At 39.8% G+C, this 20,917-nt stretch overlaps 1 protein-coding gene across 1 annotated transcript in view; it reads right to left on the bottom strand.

The window, feature by feature from the left end:
• Positions 1-273: 273 nt before the first annotated feature.
• The window catches only part of UVSSA (UV stimulated scaffold protein A), a 53,048-nt gene continuing 32,404 nt past the window's right edge, over positions 274-20,917 (bottom strand). Inside the window, exons 9-14 of the mRNA XM_029961499.1 lie at positions 17,469-17,646; positions 16,325-16,477; positions 11,265-11,448; positions 10,315-10,426; positions 5,441-5,624; positions 274-493 (exon numbers count right to left, since the gene is read on the bottom strand). Coding sequence (XP_029817359.1) covers positions 274-493; positions 5,441-5,624; positions 10,315-10,426; positions 11,265-11,448; positions 16,325-16,477; positions 17,469-17,646 — 1,031 coding nt within the window. The remainder of the gene's footprint in view (positions 494-5,440; positions 5,625-10,314; positions 10,427-11,264; positions 11,449-16,324; positions 16,478-17,468; positions 17,647-20,917) is intronic.

The raw sequence follows: 20,917 nt of genomic DNA, 5'->3' as shown, positions 1-20,917 counted from the left end.
ATCAACCTGTGCTAAAGAACAAAATGTCTTCCAAACTGCAGAGGTCTCACAAGATAAACTACCCAGATTCAGCATTAATTGCTTTCTAAGCAATAGTTTTGCAAGTCAGAAGGTATTTGGCAGAACTTTTAATTAGCTTTTGTTTGAGGTGGCCAGAAACTACACTGAGTTGTTAAAATTTTCTCCATTTTTAATTCTTGTAGTTTGCATGAGGTAACACCTCCAGCAGGTGAGTGACTAAGACAGAGCTATAGAATCCATTCCATTTTGTATTCAGTATTTCATTGAAGACTTTTGCAGTTCACTTTGAAATTGATTTTCAGACACTGTCCTCCTGGCTCTCTGCGTTTCCTTCACCCTTAAAGCAGTATGAAATCTTGCAAGAGCACCACTGGTCAATGTTTCATTCATTCTCCTTAAGACATGACTAGACTTCTCGTGCTTTCTTTGGTCCACCCGGTTCATGGCTTTCACGACCCGTTTCATGGCACCTCTGGAAGAGAAACAAAAAAATAATAATTATATTGAGTCTATGCAATCTCAGAGAATGTTTATGGACGTTGGGGAAAAAAAAAAGAACCATGATTAATCACTAGCAGGCTTCTGAACACAGCATTGATGAGGCTGAACAAATTTGTCTTGTTAACTAAATTAGCTGCAGCAATATAAATAGTTTAATTCAGCAATGATTTTATTAACAGGAGTAAACAAATTCAAGTCTTTCAGTTTAATGGCTGTGCCTTCCATCCTCCCAGTATTATTTCTGATAGCCACACACAGCAAGTTTGATCTTCAAATGCACCTAACTGCTCTCAGGGAAATGATAACTAAAAGTACCTAACAGGATCTTAAAAAACCAATACCCAGAAACCCTTATGAAATCCAACCCTCAATCCAGAATGTGTGAGGGAAGGGTTTGCTGTTCACTTCATGGAACTATAATTCATTTAGGAACTTTCACAGGTTAGTAAAACCGCATTTTATCAGACGTGGGCCAAATTAAAGACTCCTTTGCTCACACCAGCAGCATCCCCATTTCTGAGCAGCAACTTTCAATCCACAAGCACAACACTAGTTTGGGAAGACACCACACAGTGTTGTGTATATCCATGCAGAGAGATAGGTTACTGCTGCAGAAGTGCCTAGAGTCAGCACAGTGTGTCCAACATCTTATAAAAAGCGGGAATGGGATCTCTGCTGCCTCAGGATGGGCAAGCATTCGAGCCCTCTGCAGTGCCTGCTGTGTTCGTACAAGGCTCTGGAATGTTCTTTAGATTAAAAAAGGAAATGAAGGAATAAACTTTGGAGCTGTTAAGCTTTCTGGTGCTCTTAAAACCAGTGAGGGCCTGCCTCCTTGTTGCTGCCCTATTTGCTGCCATTGTTTCCTCCCAGTGAAGGTGGTGCCCAGAGATTTCTTTTGGGAGGGACTGCTCTACTTCTCAGCTGAGTAAGTGGAGAAACTTCAGTTCCCGGTTCATGGCTTTCACGACCCGTTTCATGGCACCTCTGGAAGAGAAACAAAAAAATAATAATTATATTGAGTCTATGCAATCTCAGAGAATGTTTATGGACGTTGGGGAAAAAAAAAAGAACCATGATTAATCACTAGCAGGCTTCTGAACACAGCATTGATGAGGCTGAACAAATTTGTCTTGTTAACTAAATTAGCTGCAGCAATATAAATAGTTTAATTCAGCAATGATTTTATTAACAGGAGTAAACAAATTCAAGTCTTTCAGTTTAATGGCTGTGCCTTCCATCCTCCCAGTATTATTTCTGATAGCCACACACAGCAAGTTTGATCTTCAAATGCACCTAACTGCTCTCAGGGAAATGATAACTAAAAGTACCTAACAGGATCTTAAAAAACCAATACCCAGAAACCCTTATGAAATCCAACCCTCAATCCAGAATGTGTGAGGGAAGGGTTTGCTGTTCACTTCATGGAACTATAATTCATTTAGGAACTTTCACAGGTTAGTAAAACCGCATTTTATCAGACGTGGGCCAAATTAAAGACTCCTTTGCTCACACCAGCAGCATCCCCATTTCTGAGCAGCAACTTTCAATCCACAAGCACAACACTAGTTTGGGAAGACACCACACAGTGTTGTGTATATCCATGCAGAGAGATAGGTTACTGCTGCAGAAGTGCCTAGAGTCAGCACAGTGTGTCCAACATCTTATAAAAAGCGGGAATGGGATCTCTGCTGCCTCAGGATGGGCAAGCATTCGAGCCCTCTGCAGTGCCTGCTGTGTTCGTACAAGGCTCTGGAATGTTCTTTAGATTAAAAAAGGAAATGAAGGAATAAACTTTGGAGCTGTTAAGCTTTCTGGTGCTCTTAAAACCAGTGAGGGCCTGCCTCCTTGTTGCTGCCCTATTTGCTGCCATTGTTTCCTCCCAGTGAAGGTGGTGCCCAGAGATTTCTTTTGGGAGGGACTGCTCTACTTCTCAGCTGAGTAAGTGGAGAAACTTCAGTTTTTTCCCTCCACAAACCTTTTGAGTGGAGACCACACAGCTGAGATTTTGAGGGTGAGGAAAAATGATGCCTAAACAGCATGAATAGATTGTCATAAAAGGCACAGAGAGAGCAGGTCTGTATATCCTCTAACTGGTAAGGCAGAGGATGGTTCACAAATCCAGAGGAGTAAGACAGCAGAAAAAAAGGCAGCAGAAGCAGTCAAGAGAATGCTCTGCTGTGAACATCTGCCCCCTCAGAAACTCAGCACTGTTGTGCACAGCTGAGTGCACCTTGCCTTGTTCTTGCCTGGATTCTTTTTACTGATGACTTTTGTTGCCTCTGGAACAAAAGCTCAGTGATCTGAGGCTGACATTTGCAGGTGAGCTCAGATGTCACCCTGCCTCTGTTTACGAAGGAAGTTATCTCCTAACACATCTCCAGTTAAAGACTGGACGCTCTGCCAACGTGGGAGGTGGAACAGCCACGGGTTTGGTTTGAGGGACTCTGTCCCATTGAAGAACATGGTAGGGACTGATGTCTCCTTTGATTCCTATACCAGAAATGCAGCTGGCAACTTCCATCACACAAAGTGGATGGTCTCAGGTCCAGTGGTGTCAGACTCTATGGTGTCACAGTCTGCCTTTATCACTTCTGATAACGTTGCAAGCTGTGCAGTAAAATGAAGACAAGATGTGCACCTGGTAGTGTGCCCCAGCCTTTTTCAGGATCAGGCCCTCCAGGCTATTCCAGCTCTGCTCCTATGGTTATCTCCAAAAGAAGGTGATTTCAGTTTTGGCCAACTGCTCTCTGTAACGGCTTCATTTCAAAAGCCATTTTGAAACATCTGAAAACAGAGGTTCCTTCTTAATAATGCTCTAAATGGTGGGATTAAAGATTTTCTCAGCAGCAACTGCAATGAAAACCAACATTCTGAAAAAACACCTCAGGAGAGTTATACTTTTAACAAAATTCTGCCAATTAAAGTTACCAGAGTAAGGAAAATGTGGTCATGGTTTTGCACTTCAAATATTACCTAATTGGTAGGAGAAAAGTGAGCCTTTAGCAGTGCAGAGTGGCCTTGACACTTTCATGTCATGTAGGTTTTACATTAGCACCACTGGATTGTGCGATACTGTAAATGAAAGGAGATCCCACTTTGATGATCTGTGTGCAGTTCCACTTAGCTTTATTGGCAGACTAGAGCCTGGGTTTATCACCTATACATTTCAAGTAATTTGGGGTTGTTATAAGGAGCCAAGGTTATCATCTTGTTTAGTGCTGCAAAGCATGAAACCTATTAAAAACATGACAGGTTTGATTCCCTATGCCTGGCACTAACACACACTCAAAATCATTAGCACAAACCACAGTAAACCATGACATGGAATTCTGATCATTAGAACTGTAGGTCTCTGAGTTCTAACTAAGACCAGGTGACATGAGAATTTCACAGAAAATGTGGTATTTCTGTAACTAAAAGCAACGTGGATTTGGCTCTGTTACTATAACCATTACATCAGAAAAGGGAAAATAAAGAGTTTTAAAAAATATTGTGTCTTGGACACTGTTGAACTCACCCAGTATGTTTAGGGAATTACCCACCACTAATGATTTTATAATAATAATAATTTTGCTTTTCTGATTTGACAACTTTTCACTATCCTCTGACTACTTCATTTTTGACATGTGAAACTCTTAAAAAAGTTGCAGCTGCTTCCCATTTGATGAAGACCACCGCTTGCTTAGGCAAATTTATGTTGCAGCCACATCTGAGGAAGAACAGACATCAGAAATGGCATAACAGAGCGGACACATGGAGCTACTGTATGTTCCAAAGCCCATTCAGTGATGGTTGGTTGGCTCCCACATCCACCTGAGCTGGTGTGCCTGCTTTAAGGTAAATCAAAGTTAATTCATCTATGCCTGTGTAAGTCATGGACACACGTTGGTTCGATACGTGTGAATGCCAACCCCACACAAACAGTTTCTTCTGAAGCTAAATGTAGGCCAAGAGCTGCTGTTTGTACATGTGCTGGGAGGAAAGGGCCATGGACAGAAACAGCACCATGGAGGGAACAATACCATGACCACATGTCTATGGTACAGGGAATAATCATCCCCAAACTCTTACACAGTAAAGAGAACTGCAAGTTCCAGCCCTTGATACTTACAGAAGACAGCAAGGGTTAAGTGAACGAGGATCTGAATATTTTTCTTAAACAGCTGAATGCACATTCTCAGTGAGGGAGGGGGAAAGTGCAATGGCAGTGTGACACTGAATAACACACAGGAAGGGATCCCTGTGTGTCCCTATTGGACTGGAAGGTTCTACATGAGGCCCAGCTAGCCCCAGTATAGCCAGGAGTGGGAGAAGGGAAGCCCAGCAGTAGTCAAAAGTTTGGGAAGGTCTCTGAGCACACACCAGAGGCTCGAGGGCAACTGCCAGGACACTGCTACACACCAAAAGCCAAGGAGTTTTGATGGATTCTTTTATTAACTGAAGTTCTGCTCAGGACAGTCCATTTTAGGCTTTCAAAATGACAAACTTCATTTTCCCTCCACCTACACCACTACAGCACATCTGATGCTGTAATGTTTGTCACTCAGAACACATCATCATCTTTCCAGCTCCGGTACTGTTTGCACACATAAAGTATCATCCATTTAGTTAATAAATAATCATTCAGAGCAGCCAACCCAGCAATTAAAGGATTTTAAAAAAATTGAGAAAGGGTGGCAAAAGTCTTCCATAGGAAAATTTTGTAAATGAGTTGAAAACCATTCTCAAAGAAATGGTTTCTCTCTTAGTCATCAGTACCTGCTATTCTTTATCCTTCAGACATATGGAAGACATTCCTGCTCTGCAGTCAGCCAAGAAAGCTGTTTAGTAAGTGCATGTTAATGTAGAAACAGAAAATACTGTTGAAACAAAACAGAAACAGTAATTTAATGGGCTTGAGAGAACATGAGCATCTTACTTATTGAAGACTTTCTTCTCAAGCCGGGAACGAGAAGTGTTCGCCTGTTGCTTCAGGTCTGTCAGATTCGGATATTTTTTCTTCTTCCCTTGCTTCTTCTGTCCTTTCTCATTATTTTTTGAGGAACCAAGATCCAGTCCTGTAGCAGCTTCAACTTCTCTCATGAATTCTGGATCCCTCCACTCTGTTTAAAAGACAAAGTATGGACTTTGAAACTCCAAACCCAGGGAGGATTTGCAGTTCCTAAGGAACAGGTTCTTGTCACCACTGGACAAGGGCAGACTCACTGTGCTCTAAGTTGCACACACAAGGGAAGGGGAGGATAAAGCAGCTGGCCAAAATGACAGATCTTGATGAAAAAGCCCTGCCAGTCTGGGGTTAGTATCTATTATTGGCTGCCGTGGGTTAAACTGTTCTGTAGGAAAACTTCAGTCAAGTTTTAGCAGTTGTATACTAGCAAAATTCCAAGGAAAATATCCCATGTGGGAGAGGTGACATAAACAGAGTGATTATTATTTAGAAATTGAAAATGCCAAAAATGTAGCTGAGGAACTTATCTTCAGAAATAAATTCTGAATAAGCCTAAAAATAAACCTAACAAAAATTAAATATGTCAACTTTTGAGCAGAGTAGGGGTGACAACATTATGACTTTTTTGCATTAATAATATTTGCTTTAAAGCATGAACTGGAATAAAATTCTTGAATAGGACAAAACAATCCTGTTTCCATGGGCCGCATTTTGCATCTAAAAAAGATACTACTTTCTAAGCATCCCACATTTCCTCAGTTTAATTATCTAAATCAAGTTTCTTCTCTTGACAATGGCACAAGTTAATTTATCTAATCAAACCCCTTTTTTACAGTTTTATCAAAACCTTAATGCTTCAGTATCCAGCCATACACTGTAAATGGATTCTGATCCTAGATGCCACCACGGGAAAAAGCATGAACAATTTAAGACTGGAAACTCTTTGAGGAAGCTGTGGTCTTCCACCTTTAGTGGAGTCTTGTGTATCAGAACAAGGTAACAGAGTACAAAGTAAAAATGTGGCTGGAGGATGGACATCTGCAAGGGGGAAATTCAGGAAAATTGCATTGAATTATAAAGATTTCGAGGTTGAAAAAAAATGTAGGAAGTACCACTTCAAAGAGAACGTGCTCCAAACAGGACTTGTCAGTCATTCATCACAGTTTCCTGCATGTTTGTCAGCCTTCAGAAACTGTAAGACAAAAAATCTACTACTCTTACTTAACATCTTTGTAGATATAGAAAAATAAACAGTCCTAAAGGACTATACAATTTCTTTTATACACCAACATGGTCCCTGAGTGTGACAAATACCAGTAACAACATTTCGGGAAGGTCAGAGGCAATGTTCTCACTTAAGAACATGGTGTTAAGGAACACCAGAGCAATTTTCCAAGGAAAAGTTAGATTTAACCTACTATCATACATGAGAGCAAGGACTGATTAAAATCCAACACACCAAAAAGCAGGAGGAAAACGAAGCTGTTCAAGAGCTGAGCAGAAGAGGCAAAAAGGGAGAAAATGGAACACATAAACTTGATAGATCATAAGACCTCACAGACTTTATTTTTTTTTTGAAGTGAAGGAATACAGAACAGCACAATTCAGATACAGGAACGATTAATCCAAGATTAAGGAAAACTGTCTAAACAGTTTATCTCCCAGTAATAAGAAGGCGTCACAGTTTAGGAACCCCATGAATGGAGCAATTGTTTAAACACAACGAAAAAATGCCGGCATCCAGTAGAGATGAAATGAGCATTTGAGGAAAATGAAGGAGCAATTTAAAAGCTTTTGAGAAAAATCAATAGAATGCCAGGGAAGAGCAGGCTTTTTGAGCATTGATGGGCCCCTAAAGCTCTTCATACATTGTTACTGAGTTTAGCAGCAGGGAAAAGAAAATTACACAGTTTGCAAGGGTAGGCGGGAATCAATACTGTAGTTAGTAAAGAGATGCTATTTCACATCTGAGTGGCCAGCGGCCTGCCTGCACCAGCCTGTCCTGATACCTGTTTGTTAACAAGTCACTAAGGGCTGAAAAACCAGATACTCTTCAGGGTTGACACAAAAAATAGGCACTTAATTTGCTCCTGTGTGCGAACTATTGGAAAAGGATGAACGCTGCAGATTAGCGGGTCAGTGTAATCCCACCTGATTCACTGTTCCAGGACTGGAGAGCCCAAAGCACCATTTTGTGGACATTAGCTAGAGTTTAAAATTTTAGACTAAGATAAAAAAATGCTCCATAATAACAATGACAGCGTTGTCAAAACATAGTCATTATCACACAAACTGTATTACTTTTATATAACTGTTTCCCCCTTTTAATCACATAAAGATAAAAATAAACCTACCATCCAGCAGGAAAGAGATACTGGAAGAATTTTGGTGCGATTTAACCCCACAATTGATCCCCAAATTTTTTTTTTCAACATTTTTCAAACTGTCATCATTATTAAATGTTGTTGGCAATCATAAGACCAAAGCACTCCCTGTACGGTGGGTTTCCACTTGCATATTTTCCATAGCAACACTGCTCAGACTTGCTCCAAGATCTTTCTAACAAAAAAAACCCCAAAATCCAAACATCAGTGCAAACTAACCAAACACACCCCTCTAAACCACAAGCCTCGAACAAACAAAAAACCATTTTCAAAGGTTGATGAAAATATTATAAAGCAAATATAAAACCAGCGAGGCACAGGAAAAAAAGAAAGCAACAAAAAGCAGTGGATAAAAGTATTTAGTGACATCTGGTATATGTATGGCTTTAGAAACCTGGAAGGTTTTGTCCAGTAAATTAAGTGCCACAGCTTGTGTAGTATTTCCCCAGCCAGATGGGATGGACCTTTGTGTGACACCTCAGCTTAACAACCACACTCAATAATGCAATGCCAACACTGGTTTGGGACTAACATACACATCCTTGTGGGCCAGAGGTGAGAAGCCTCTAACAACACCGAGCTGACACTGTAATAAAAATAAATACTGTGTCTAGCCTCAAGCAATGGCAATTTCACAGGGAAAAAAAAAGAATCAATATTTTTCAGTGCAAGTGATTTTTATACCAGAGTATTAGTTTCTAGTTCAAGATTTCAAGTACACCTACTAGTTTAACTTGCTAGTTTTAGTTCGTCATAACCAAGCTGGGAACTTTCCTTTTCAACACAACATCCACATTCCTGCCCTGGTTTCGCTGTGACAATCCAACAGTGTCCATGCTGTTGGCTGGATGCCAGTTTAAAACACTTACTCCACCTGGACAGGGATGGAAACCACCTGGAAAAGTAGCACTCTGACACCTGCAAATACCAGGTGGTGTTCAGTAACTGCTGCACTGGTGTGGTGCTCTGATGGCCAAGCACAGTCACTCAAAGATGGTCAAACCAGTACTAAAGGACACTGGGTGGGTCAGCTGTGTGTTTAAATGCACATTAATTCAACAGGGACCTTTTTGAATACAGATCAGAAGAGGTTTTATTGAAGGTTCAGTAGCTTCGTTAATAATATGTCTAACTCTGAAACACTGAGTCAGTCACACCTTAACTCCTTCAAGGGAGTATTCTATAAGAAATCAAAATGCAAATGCCCATGGGTGAGTTTAATTAGAATGCAGAATACTTACCTAAAATAAATAGTTTAAAACAGAGAAAAGTAAGTCCTGCTGGAAGAAGGAAGATTAAAGAAAAGCTTTGAAAACATATCTGTCCCCTCCAATTATACGGTATGTCTTTGCTGGACAGATCCCTCTCTCCTGTCTTCCTTTGCAATCTATTAACTTTCAGTGCCTTCCTCGTTGCAGTCCCCCAGGTATCTTCTGTCTATCATTAATGAGGTTTAGTTGTACTATTGCAACAAAGTCTCTTATTCCCCCTGGAAGTCCTCCTGCCCAGGTACTCATTGCCTGCTGTTCTTCTCATTCCCTGCACTCCTTACCTAGCAGTCCAGAGCTGCACCCTGCCTAAAAATGCTCAAATAATAACCTTGGGGAAGGATAAGCCTTCCCCTCTACACCTGAAAGCTGTAGCCAAGATGAAAGGAGAAGGCCATTAATTTTGTTGCCCATCCACAATTGCCTAAAATCAAAATCCAGAGTATTGCACAGTAACATGTAAACAATTAGACAGCACAGCTCTGCTTGCTGCCTTCCTCAAGCCCATCACAAACATCCCTACTAGAACTTGCAGAATAGTTATTATGCCAATAAAGTAAAGCCCAAGGTGAGCACTTCTCTAGCTCAGAGGATTTTCTAGCAATGCTGCACAGATGCACAGCATAACAAGGCCAAAAATTCTCCTTCTAAAACACAAATAGTAAGTCTGTAGATATGGGAAACATAGACTATGAAAGATATGAACAGATACAGGAAAAACAAGTTCTCACACTGTGACAAAACATATCTTCTCCCAGTATTCGTGGGAACACAACAATCCCAATAATATCATCATTATATTGCACAAATCACCACTGCTAGGTACCAGCAACATTAGATGACTTCTTTTCAGAAGCATGGAACAGTTACTGTCAAGCATCTCCCAGGGAATAGGTTTAATCATCCTTGATAAAAATGTTCCTTAAAGACAAAGGCTATAACTCCTCTACCTGAGCAGTGTTGGGAACATTGCAGTAACTACTGGAAATAAAGCACAAATGCAATGTTAACCTTATTCTGTGTACACATGTATCCATGTTCATCATATGAGCAAATGAGCTGCAAATTAAAATCACCTGGAATGTAAATGGGAGAATGTGGTTAGGAGTGAAAGAGGTAACAGGTATCTCCCACCTCTGCCTAACACTTTTTTTAATTTTAATTTTTTTTAAGATGCTATGAGGACACAGACCTGGCTGGGCTGCTTGCTTCTCAAACCTCATCTTTTCTTCTCTGGCTCTGTCCTCTGCGTTCACAGGAATCCCAGAGTCATCCCGAGGAATTATCTTTCCATGGAAAGGGCACTTGAGAAAGAAAGAGGAAAAAAATAAAACCCATGAAACTTTTGAATGAAAAGAAAATGCTTACATTTCATTCAACACAACTTAAAGCCAGACACTGGAATTGAGCAACAAAACTACACTTGATTCCCAGTACCCCTTAGAAAACATTAGAATCCCATAAACATCATGTGTTTTAATATGTTCAGAATCTTAAAGAAATTAGGTCTGTTTGATACAAATATCCTATTTCAAGAGACCAGGTAGCACATTTTGTTAAGTCTGGAACTAGGGCACCAATGCTGCATCGCTTACACTAATCCCATTAAATTATTTCCGTGCATTCAGATCTTTCAATCTCAGCTAATACAGGAAAAACAGGGATACTAGAAGTATTTAAGCAAACTAGTTCTGCTCAACAAAACTCATAATTTTGAGGCTGTGTAGAATTTAGCTTTCATAAAACCCAATTTGTAAATAGAATTTCTTTGGCCCTCAAACACGTAAGTTTCTAAAACCAGTTAATATCAAATATGCCCCTAAATGAGGAAAAATTTTCAGCAAAAATATACCTATTTCTGCCTTACTGCCAGGTACTCACACATCACAGTAATAAACAAAATACAAATAACCTATAATGAATGCCAAAAACATTTTAAGAGTTCTTTAAATGTTTACAGCTTCTTTACCAAAAGGCTGTTTCCCACATGAAGCAAATATTAACAATGAACTTCTCCAGACACAGAGTTCTTCCACTCCCCTGAGCTGTATTTACAACGTGAAATAAACTTTTATGTGTATGTTTTAGGGAGATCTCCTTCAGATAGCACAGATCTTGGAAGTTATGTAACTTGATGCCTACCTTAACCCGATCTTGCCTTTCACACAGACTCCCATCGGGCATTGGTGCCCGACACTTATGTTTCACTGGCTCAAACTTGCCAGCAAATGTTATATATCTAGTTTTTAACATTTCCGTTATTTCTTTATTTTCCACCTCTTCCTCTACTTCACTGGGTGCCCAAAATCGATGCTCAGATGTAAATCTGGGAAAACAACAAATGAAAATTACCCACAAAGTTGTAAGAAAGCACATAAAGACGCCAGTATCAACCTGTGCTGAACTCACACGTGAAAGGAAGGGAAGCTTTATTAGTGAATTTAAAAAACCTCTATGACTCTACCAGTCTTTCTTATGACTCCTATATTATGAAGATGCTTTCAAAATATCACCAAAGTCTCTCTAGTATTGATTTCCTGCTTAACCTGCTAAGCTATTACAAGTACTTGGCTTTAGTTCATGATCAGACATCTAGAGTCAGTTATCCGATATTGGATTCAGTGAATAACTTTGTAATTCTGTAGTTAACATTCTTCATAACAAAATACTTCTATGATTAAACACAAGACAGATCAAGGAGGAAACAGCTTGATCTTAACTGTACTCCTGCAGCAGCAGAGAGGCAGGAGCTGAAATCAGAGTATGTTGCAATACACTGAGATCAAGGGAAAGAGCAAACAATCGGCTGAGCTTTATACAGTCTTTCCTCCAGGTTCTCCTTTACAGTGCCTGTAAGTCTGAAAAATTAGCAGGTGTTCTTCTAGGAAATTCAGCTAATCCATTGAAAATCTATTTTAAAATTAGGTACCTCACCTATACTTACAGACACATATAGGCAAACATACAGAGAAGATCAGTGTTAGTGGACATAGAGAGTGGGAGGGAAGGGCAGCGAGGACCCTTGGGTGATGTAGTATTTCCAAATTTTCCCAACAGCATTCATATAATTTCATTTTAGCCACCCTAAGCTGCCAATAGTCTGTAATGAGAAACAGGCAAGCGCAGAGGGCAATTACCTGACTCATTTTAGATGCTAATCTTAGAAGGCAATGATTGTCTCTCTGATGGTAAATGTTTCTTTTCTCCTAATCATGGAAAGAAATTAGCTAAAGTTTAGGTATCTAATTTTAAGATATCTGATGTTAAACAACAGTAATCTCACCTAAACTTTAAGGAAATATGAATCTGAAGAGGAAAAAAATACAGCTAAACTAAGGGAAAAAAAAAAATCCAGCCTCCATGTCTGCTGCTTATTACAAGCAAAATGGAGATACCAAATGATAAATGTCTCAATAAGGAGATAAAATTCACAAAGGACACTTTACAATCCCTTTCTTCTACACAGCTCTTCCACCCAATCAGTTCCAGACTTATTTGAGAGGATTTTCTCTATCCACATCCAATTCCTCTCAATCATTCATATCCTTGGATGTCATTCCTACTTCTGAGACTTTGCCTTCTGTGGACCACAGAGCCATACATCCGTGATCACTGGCTTCACTAGTCACACCAATCTCAATTCAGCAAAGCACATAAGCCAGCAATTGAAAGAATTACTTTAGAGGGCCTGAAGAGTTTTGATGAATTTTATCTAAGCAAGTTTTCAGCAGATGACAAGGGGAAAAAAAAAAAGAAGAGGAAAATACCTGACCTTAGCAACCCACAACATATACAGGTGCTGGTTTTACTGCAACAGCTAACCATTTAAAACTATGTAAAGAGATTAGAACTAGTTTAAAAAAGGGATTAAGTAAATTTTGAAGTATCTTCATGATTTGCCAAGTCATCAGAAAAACGTTCAACAAGTAGAATCCTTATTAAACAGACTGATTCTATCCAGTAAGTTCTGCACTGAATACACCTCGTTAGTTCCAGATAAATACCAACCTGTATAAAGTACAAATAACTTCCTTCTGGTAAATTAGGACATAAAGGCAAAAGAGTTCCAGAGGACCTTAGTTCAGCATTAAACATAATAATATGTTTCCACAATTTTTGGTTATACAAAAAGTTTTCAATTACACATTTCTGCAAACTATAGCATACACAAAAAAACCCCAAACCCTAAGAGTCTTTCTAATATATCAGTATGACTTTAGTCTAACATTTGAATGGTACAGTATTTTAGCTTCAGGAATTATATGGCAAGACAATGAACAGAAGAATGAAATAAATTTATTATTTGCTTAGTTTAATGCAGTGCTGAAAACAAGACTGACTGCTAGCTCTGTGTTACTAACTCTGCAGCCACACAGAGGGGACAGCATTCCTAAAAAGACACCATGCAGGATTTTTACATGCATGGTAGTCTTCCAGAAACTCTTTGTAAAATTCTAGTGTCCTCTGGTGGTCTGAACTCCCTTCCCCCTCTAAATTATCAAATTACAGTTACATGAGAATGAAGAAGCATTTAACACTTGTGCATGCCAACCTTTCCAATCAGGAAACAGTTCTATTTAATAATTTTTCTGTCTCACTTCCCTTAAATATGCATCCAACAAATGTAAAAAAACATTAAAATTATGTTTTACTGTATGTATCATTGATCAGTATTTGGGGACTGGACTTAAAATAGCCTAATTCCTACACAGATATTAATAAATACTATTGTTTCCTACAAGCATATAACTTACTTTCTCCCAACATGATTTACAAGCAGGTGAGAGAAGAAAAACGCAGTGGTAATTCCCAAAGTTTTCTGATTGCTTGTTGTAAGTTAAGCAACATTTTAAAAGGGCAGCTACTTGTTTGAAAAAATTATGTGTGTGACAAGTAAAACATTTGTAAGATGAATCAGAAGGGGAACAGCTAATCAACCAAAAGATAAAAAAAGATCAACACCTCACTCACACTTATAGAGTGTTCCTGATCCAAATAATAGAGGCTTTAATACATGAGGAGGAATACAAGACAAATAATGGTTAACAAAAATCTAAAAGAAAGACAAGCTACTGGAGAAATGTTGCATTCTTTCACCAAATTTATGAACATCTTAAGTCCTAAAATGATGGGAAACTTATAAAAAAATTGAATAGACGTAACCTCTAAAACCAGACGCTTACAGAGATCCTGAAGCAAGTGCAAAATGGGCTAATTCAAACAGCCTAGCCAGAGTCAGTGCTGCAGCAACTATCCTACTCTGCTCCCAAGAGTAAGCTGATTTAATTCAAGGAGGAGGGTAGATGAGTTTAGAAGGTCCATGCTATCCAAAACAATCTGCTGACAGCAGACTCTACACAGTGCAACACTGTGCTGTATACACTACCCACCCCTCCAAAAAAAAAGAAATATAAAGTACTACTATAGTTTCATAAACTCATTTTAAGAGTTCTTAAACTAGTTTAATGAGTTGTGTGAGTGAAGGCAGAAGTAGGGAAAATTGTTCAGCCCAAACTTTTGTCAAGCCCACAGTTACTGTCACTTTCTAGAGAAGGTGATGGATCACCATTTACAGCTAAACAAAACTTCTTTAGAAAATCATCTTCCTGGTAGCTACATTCTCACTATCAAAATCTTAATTTATTGTAAATGCTATGAGTAAGTAAGTATACTACTAAGGAAGTGAAGTGGAAAGACTTTTCTTCTTCAAATTTAAAAAATTCAAATTCCATACACATCCCATATGTGTTGCCTGTTTTCCAATTTGCTTTTTTTCCCTAAGCATCTTATAGAGCCAGTATGTGTGCATATAGAAAAGGTAAAGGAGTTGGCCAATAACTACCTTAATTTCTCAATAAATATATTTTATACCCGGGGTCAATGGTATTGTGTGTGCAGAGTTACTTAAATTATCTTTAGTTAGATTGGCATATTTGTAGTTATAGACTATAAGGCTCAGAAGTGTGCCCTCTATTTTATTGGGAAGCATAAAAATAAAACAGTACAGCACAAACCAGACAGGCAGTGAAATATGCTTCTGATTTCACTTATGACTTGAGTAACTCATCTGCAATGTAAAATAAGGCCTTACTTCCTTTTCGGCATTATCACAGACAAATGCTTCTTAAAGCCCTGTTGAAAATCTTAACCATTTTACAGGTTTTGAAGAGCCTACACCACATGAGATAGAACCCAAAGCTTGGAGTGACTGTGGCAGAGCACTGTTATCTATCCAAGTGCACCAGTTTTCACTAATTTAAAGGATACTCAGCATTTTATGCAGTCTGGTACAGGGGCAGATTTCCCTTTGTTCTGTTCTGCCAACACTATTTTAACTCTGTGATCATGGGTTGGTTTTCTCAATTTGTTTTGGTAAGAAAACAAACTAAGTTACAGTGATACTGCTAAGAACATAAGAGCTTCATTTGCAACCCAGCCAGTCAATGATTTTTGACTTTTTCAAGCCAGGTTTGGTACACACTGCTAGTAAAGTTCTGGTGGACTTAAAGGAAACTTATACATAAAGGGAAGAGTTTGCATCCCAACTTTCATTTAAAAATACTAAAAGGGGTTTATAACTGACTCCTAGAAAGAAGTTCTGATGGATACCTACCAGCTCTTCTCCCCAGCACTGCTCAAGCTTTCCCTAAGTCAGCACTGACTCGTGAAACACAAAACCTTCCCAGACAAGAATGGCAAGTGAAAGATCCGAATTCAAATCCTGTAACTGCCACCTTTTTCTTGTGAGACTGAATAAGCATATCAATTTCCTCAGCTACCACTCTGTAAAGTCAAGAAAAATACCCCTGACACCTCCCCAGCCTTTCTCCTGCCTTGCCTGCTACTTATTTAGACAGCAAAGTCTCCAGCTGAGGGAATGTCTATCATGCACTTGGGCAGAGCACTTTGCATAATGAGGTGCCAACTTAAATTGGAGTAACTGATTCCATGCTGCACACATGAAAAGAGCAGAAAAAAAAGTGTGCTTTGAAGCATCAAAGGATATTTAATTAGTATCACATCTTCTCAAAACAAATAACATTTAGAGGTAGAATTTCTGACTTTGTTTATGGGTCCTACAACACAAGGGAAAGGAGAAAAGTAATTATCAAAAGAAATAGCAGTCACCCCACTGCATGACCTCTGAGTACAAGTAAATCTATTTATTTGTTTAATTTGTCTTAAAAGAAAAAGAGCATTACTTGAGAATCTTCCCAGCACTTGGCTGATCCTCTCCCCAGTAGTGAAGATCTAATCCAAAAGGCATGAGGGGAGCTTTAGCTCTTTCTTCCTCTAGTTTTCTTCTCTTACCGTCAGGATCTTCCAAGGCTGCTGCCTCAGGAGTTGCAGATTCACTGGAGAAAATTGATGAAAAGTCAACACAGAAAACAGCAATGATCACAACAACTTTTTCTTTGTTTTCATTAGATTTTTCAGATGACCAACACTAATATTACCTTAGATCTAGACAAGAGCTACAGATGTGGTACTGGAAATCATTTTTATAAAGAACTTACTATAGTAAATTCATGCCCATGTTTGCATGGCAGTGACACAGATTGCAAAGTCTTTCTTTTGTTGACAAAACTCCACCTTGTAATATACTCATCATGCAATACCACTACAGAATTCATTATTCTTACTGACACAGCTTCACAGTCTTAGTCACCGTACCGAAACGTTAAATTTTTAAAGATTAAAAGTCATAATGTACACCTGAATACTCCAAACTCTGGAGTTCTAATGAAGCAAGCCCCTTTCTCAGATTACATTCCAGTTTGCTAGGTTTTGGGTGCTTTCCTGGCCAATGCAGAAGTGTCTTTCCAGGAAATGCCATTAAATAGGTGACTCCCATTTTTATCCCAAATCCCAGATAAATGCTAGGCAAGGCTGGAGGTCTATCAAAATTTGCACAGGATTGACAACAAATATGAACAACTGTAAAACACCTCCAGGTAGCACTGACAGCTAAAGTTATTGGGGAACCAAGAGATGGTTGCAACTAGTTGCTAATATAGTATTAGGATATGTTCTGTTTGGCTGCAAACAAAAAAACGCCTGAATAAATAGGGATATAATTTTTTGTTAGCAAAGAAGGGAACAGTATATTTTCATAAAGGCCATTTACACCAAATAAAAGTAAATTAATCAGGGAGTAAAAGATTCCTTAAGATCCTGGTGCAATCATCAGCAAAATCCCAAATATTAAGCAACGAATGTTACTTCAAACTGAAACCAAGACAGCCTCAGCAGCTTGCCTAGTTCATGAATGCTTTTTTCTGTGTGCTGTCATGACTAATAAACACAAGAGTAAGAGGATTCTACAAGAATTCAAACCAAGCTAACCTGGTGTGAGGAGGTGGCACCTTTGGCAGTTTGTCTCTAATGAGTTTCAGAGTGGCAGCTGCACAGGTTGGATCAAGTTCATCTTCGTTCCCTTTCGGCAGCGCGCGGGAGCTCAGTGGAGCTGGTCCTGCTGACACCTTCCCCACCGCAGCTTTGGGAGCTGCCTGGGGTTCTAGCCCTGCAAAAAAAATTGATGTTTAGGAGTGACTCACTTCTCACACCCTCACAGCGGGACCAAGCAGCCCAGGGTGCTGATTACATGTCTTACAGGCTTCAGTTTGCATTAGACATCAATCCCACTCTGTGATATTTATGCCTATGAAATTTTTCTCATTTTGGAACAGATATATACTGAGTAACTACAGCAAATCAACTTTTAAATTTGTATGACATGATGTGACAACAAAGAATGATGTTACTTTGTTCACCTTGGAGAGAAGGATTTTACAATACATGTTTGCCCAAACTGCAATACTGCTTTTTGTATATAAGTTTCCAGCGTCACAACTGCTTGCTGGTACATCATTTCTGCACTCAGGGTTATATTAAGGTAAAATAGAAAAAAGGAACTACTGGTACTACTGTTTAACACCTAGAGCCCCAAAAGACATCTAAGAGTAGGAGAAAGCAAAAAAAAAAAAAGCCACACATCCATATCCTCCTGTCTGCTAAGATTAATTCTTTGTGGTGTCTCAGCAAAAAATCCTGCTGAAACTGTTCCATCCTGGCAAGGAGAAGCCACATCTGGATGGGGATTCACTGCAACACAGGACTGATAAGAAGGGGAACCATCATCACCCAGAACAGCTGGCTGGGAAGCACATCCAATGAAAAAAACAAAGCAGGTGTGAGGCACACCCCTGCTCTTTGATGAATCTCAGTTACCATACTGAGAATGTAAAACAAAACAGCCTCTTCTTCCTGATTTGTTAAGGGGCAGCACCACTGAGTTGAGTTTTAATTCCTAAATATAACCGCAAACGGAATTATCCAGAGAACATTCTTTTTTCACAGATACTAAACCACACAATTTGCCAAGAGGAAACATCCAAGTGCTGGCAGAAGCAGTAAGTACCCCCCCCAGAGTGTGCTCCACAGACAGTAAAGGCCTGAGCTACACCTGAGGAACAAGCCCCTCTGCAGGGCAGCGCCAGACACTGATGTTCAGCACCAGCAGCTTAATTACTGTGGGGCAACTTAATTACTTTGTACAGCCAGATTAGAGAGTCAGCATTGGGCTGTAAGACAGCACTTGCCTCTACCTGCTGAGCTAGAGAAGCAGTTCTATTAGCCAGGAGTGGAAACAAGAACTTTTCAGCCAATGACAGCTAAAACTGTAAAGATGAGATCCCTCACGCTAATGTAACAGACTGTATTTGTCTCCTCAGAAAGCCTTCTTATAAAATAATTTATTGAAATGCAAGGTCTCATCCCTCAAAAAAAACCCCCCTCTAAATTAATACAAGAAGGTCATGGTTTCACAAAACTAAAGCTTTTAGCAAATTATCTCACCCTTCTTATGAAAAGCAACCAAAGTTTAACTAACATATTTTAGCCATTATATGTCACTTTTAGTCTCTTGCCCAATTATAGCCAGTCTTGAAGCTGCATCCAGAAGTATTCTTGTTTTGCTAGTCATTAAATGTATCACAAGACATCAAGTAGAAAAGGAAATGCTAATGTGATACCTAAGACCTGCCCTCTGAGCGGGAAATTGCAAGACCCATAGTGGCAGGTGGCTTTGATACACAAAATATTTTCATTTCAGAGGAAAACATATTTTTCACAAACAAAATTAAAATATTTACCCTGACCCCTCTTTCCACCTTTTAAAGTGTTTCAGTAATTCATTCTGACCTTGATTCATTCGCACCACTCATTCCCTTTGGCCTATGGAGTGCAACCCATGGTATTGCTGACTCAAGTCACAGGTCAAGGTGCTGAGGCATCAACCATCAAGATCCACCCCCTGGATACATATGGGTCTACATTTTCCAAGTATCAAGATCAGGAACTGAGTCCTTGTGCAGGGAATGACATCTCGTCTTTGTTTTCCAAAGCTCCCAACTCAAGGCACTGAGAAGGATGCCCTGTCAGCCTCCTGTTTAACCAAGTTCCTGGACATACTCTCCCCAGAGAGAGCTGACAATCCTAATTTAAAATCCAGAGAACTGGAGCCTTTCAGAAGGAGAGAAGAAACAATAGCAAACATCCAGTTAAATCTGACTTGTATGCATGTGTAGCCTTTAAATTTTGTTGCATATAGCAAATGGTCACTTAATTCCTAGATTTTCTGAATACAACTACCTCCAGATAAAAAGTGAGCACCCCTGAATACTCTCAAGGATGAGGATTCTTCTCAGACCATCTGAGATCACAAGTCTCTCTCTAGTATGGCTTCTACTGGTAACAATGAAGGGAAATGTTTTAAGGGCAAGAGCAGTAATGACCATGGCAGCAGATGGCTTACCTGTCTCCTTCAAAACAATGAGGGAAGGAAATAGGATCTGGAGAAGGAAAGAGGATGAGACTACTAGCCAACAGCAGTTAACAGGCTCTCACAGAGACTTCTCTGCTTTCTACTTCCTCTCCCATGACAGCTCAATACATTCCTTCTGCTTACCCAGTGCATGACACAGAGAAAGATGGCTAAGTAAGTATACAAGATGCAATGTGGGTATGAGAGTGTTTTCCCATGTCCATAAAGAGACCAGAGCCAGCTCTGGCAGGCTGATGCATTCCACCTCTCCTAAGAAAAGGCTACTGGAGTATCATGTAGATACCCCACAGGGGTGAACACACATCTGAGAGTGGGTATTTCAGTAGCACCAGTCTGGTAGCTGTCCCAGAAAGACTTCAGCAAGCACCCAACAGTCTGAACATTCACAGGCAGGAAGGATTGCAGAGGGGACAGAAGGACATTCACTGCAGTCTGAAGCCAGTGTCAAACCCAGCTTTTCCCCAACTTCTTGTTCTGCTCTCTGGAAAACACTCCAAAACCAAAGCTGGATTCCTAAGGCAGTGCATCTTCAAAGACAGTGCTGCTCAAGCTGTCCAGTGGTCCCTGGGAACTGAAGTTAGCATGAGCCGTGATACAAAGAGGGATCACCCCTTTCTAATTCTTATGTCCTCAGACTGGAGGTTAGACCCTGCCTCCCAGCTGTTGGCAGCCACAGCCCACCCTGCTGTTGGCTGGTGATGCTGCTGAGCACCCCTGACACTACTACTCCCTTACTCACTCCTGCCCACTCCACACACTCCTGTGAAAGCTGTGAACACACCACATTCACCATGTTATCCAACTTCCTCTCTGAAGTCAACAAGGCTTTAAAGAACATTGTTAAAAAGCAATTTAAAGGACTGATCTGTGCATTGGGAAGAGTCTCAAAATTAGCAGAAGGACCAGGAATAAGGGAAGTGATATATATAAGGATGGATCTAAGCAGAGA

This window comes from Manacus vitellinus, unplaced genomic scaffold (assembly GCF_001715985.3).
Source record: "Manacus vitellinus isolate BGI_N305 unplaced genomic scaffold, ASM171598v3 scaffold_0_pilon, whole genome shotgun sequence".
In the NCBI taxonomy this organism is placed as follows: domain Eukaryota; kingdom Metazoa; phylum Chordata; class Aves; order Passeriformes; family Pipridae; genus Manacus; species Manacus vitellinus.
The sequence above is the reverse complement of the archived record's forward strand: the minus strand, read 5'-3'. Positions and strand labels throughout refer to the sequence as shown.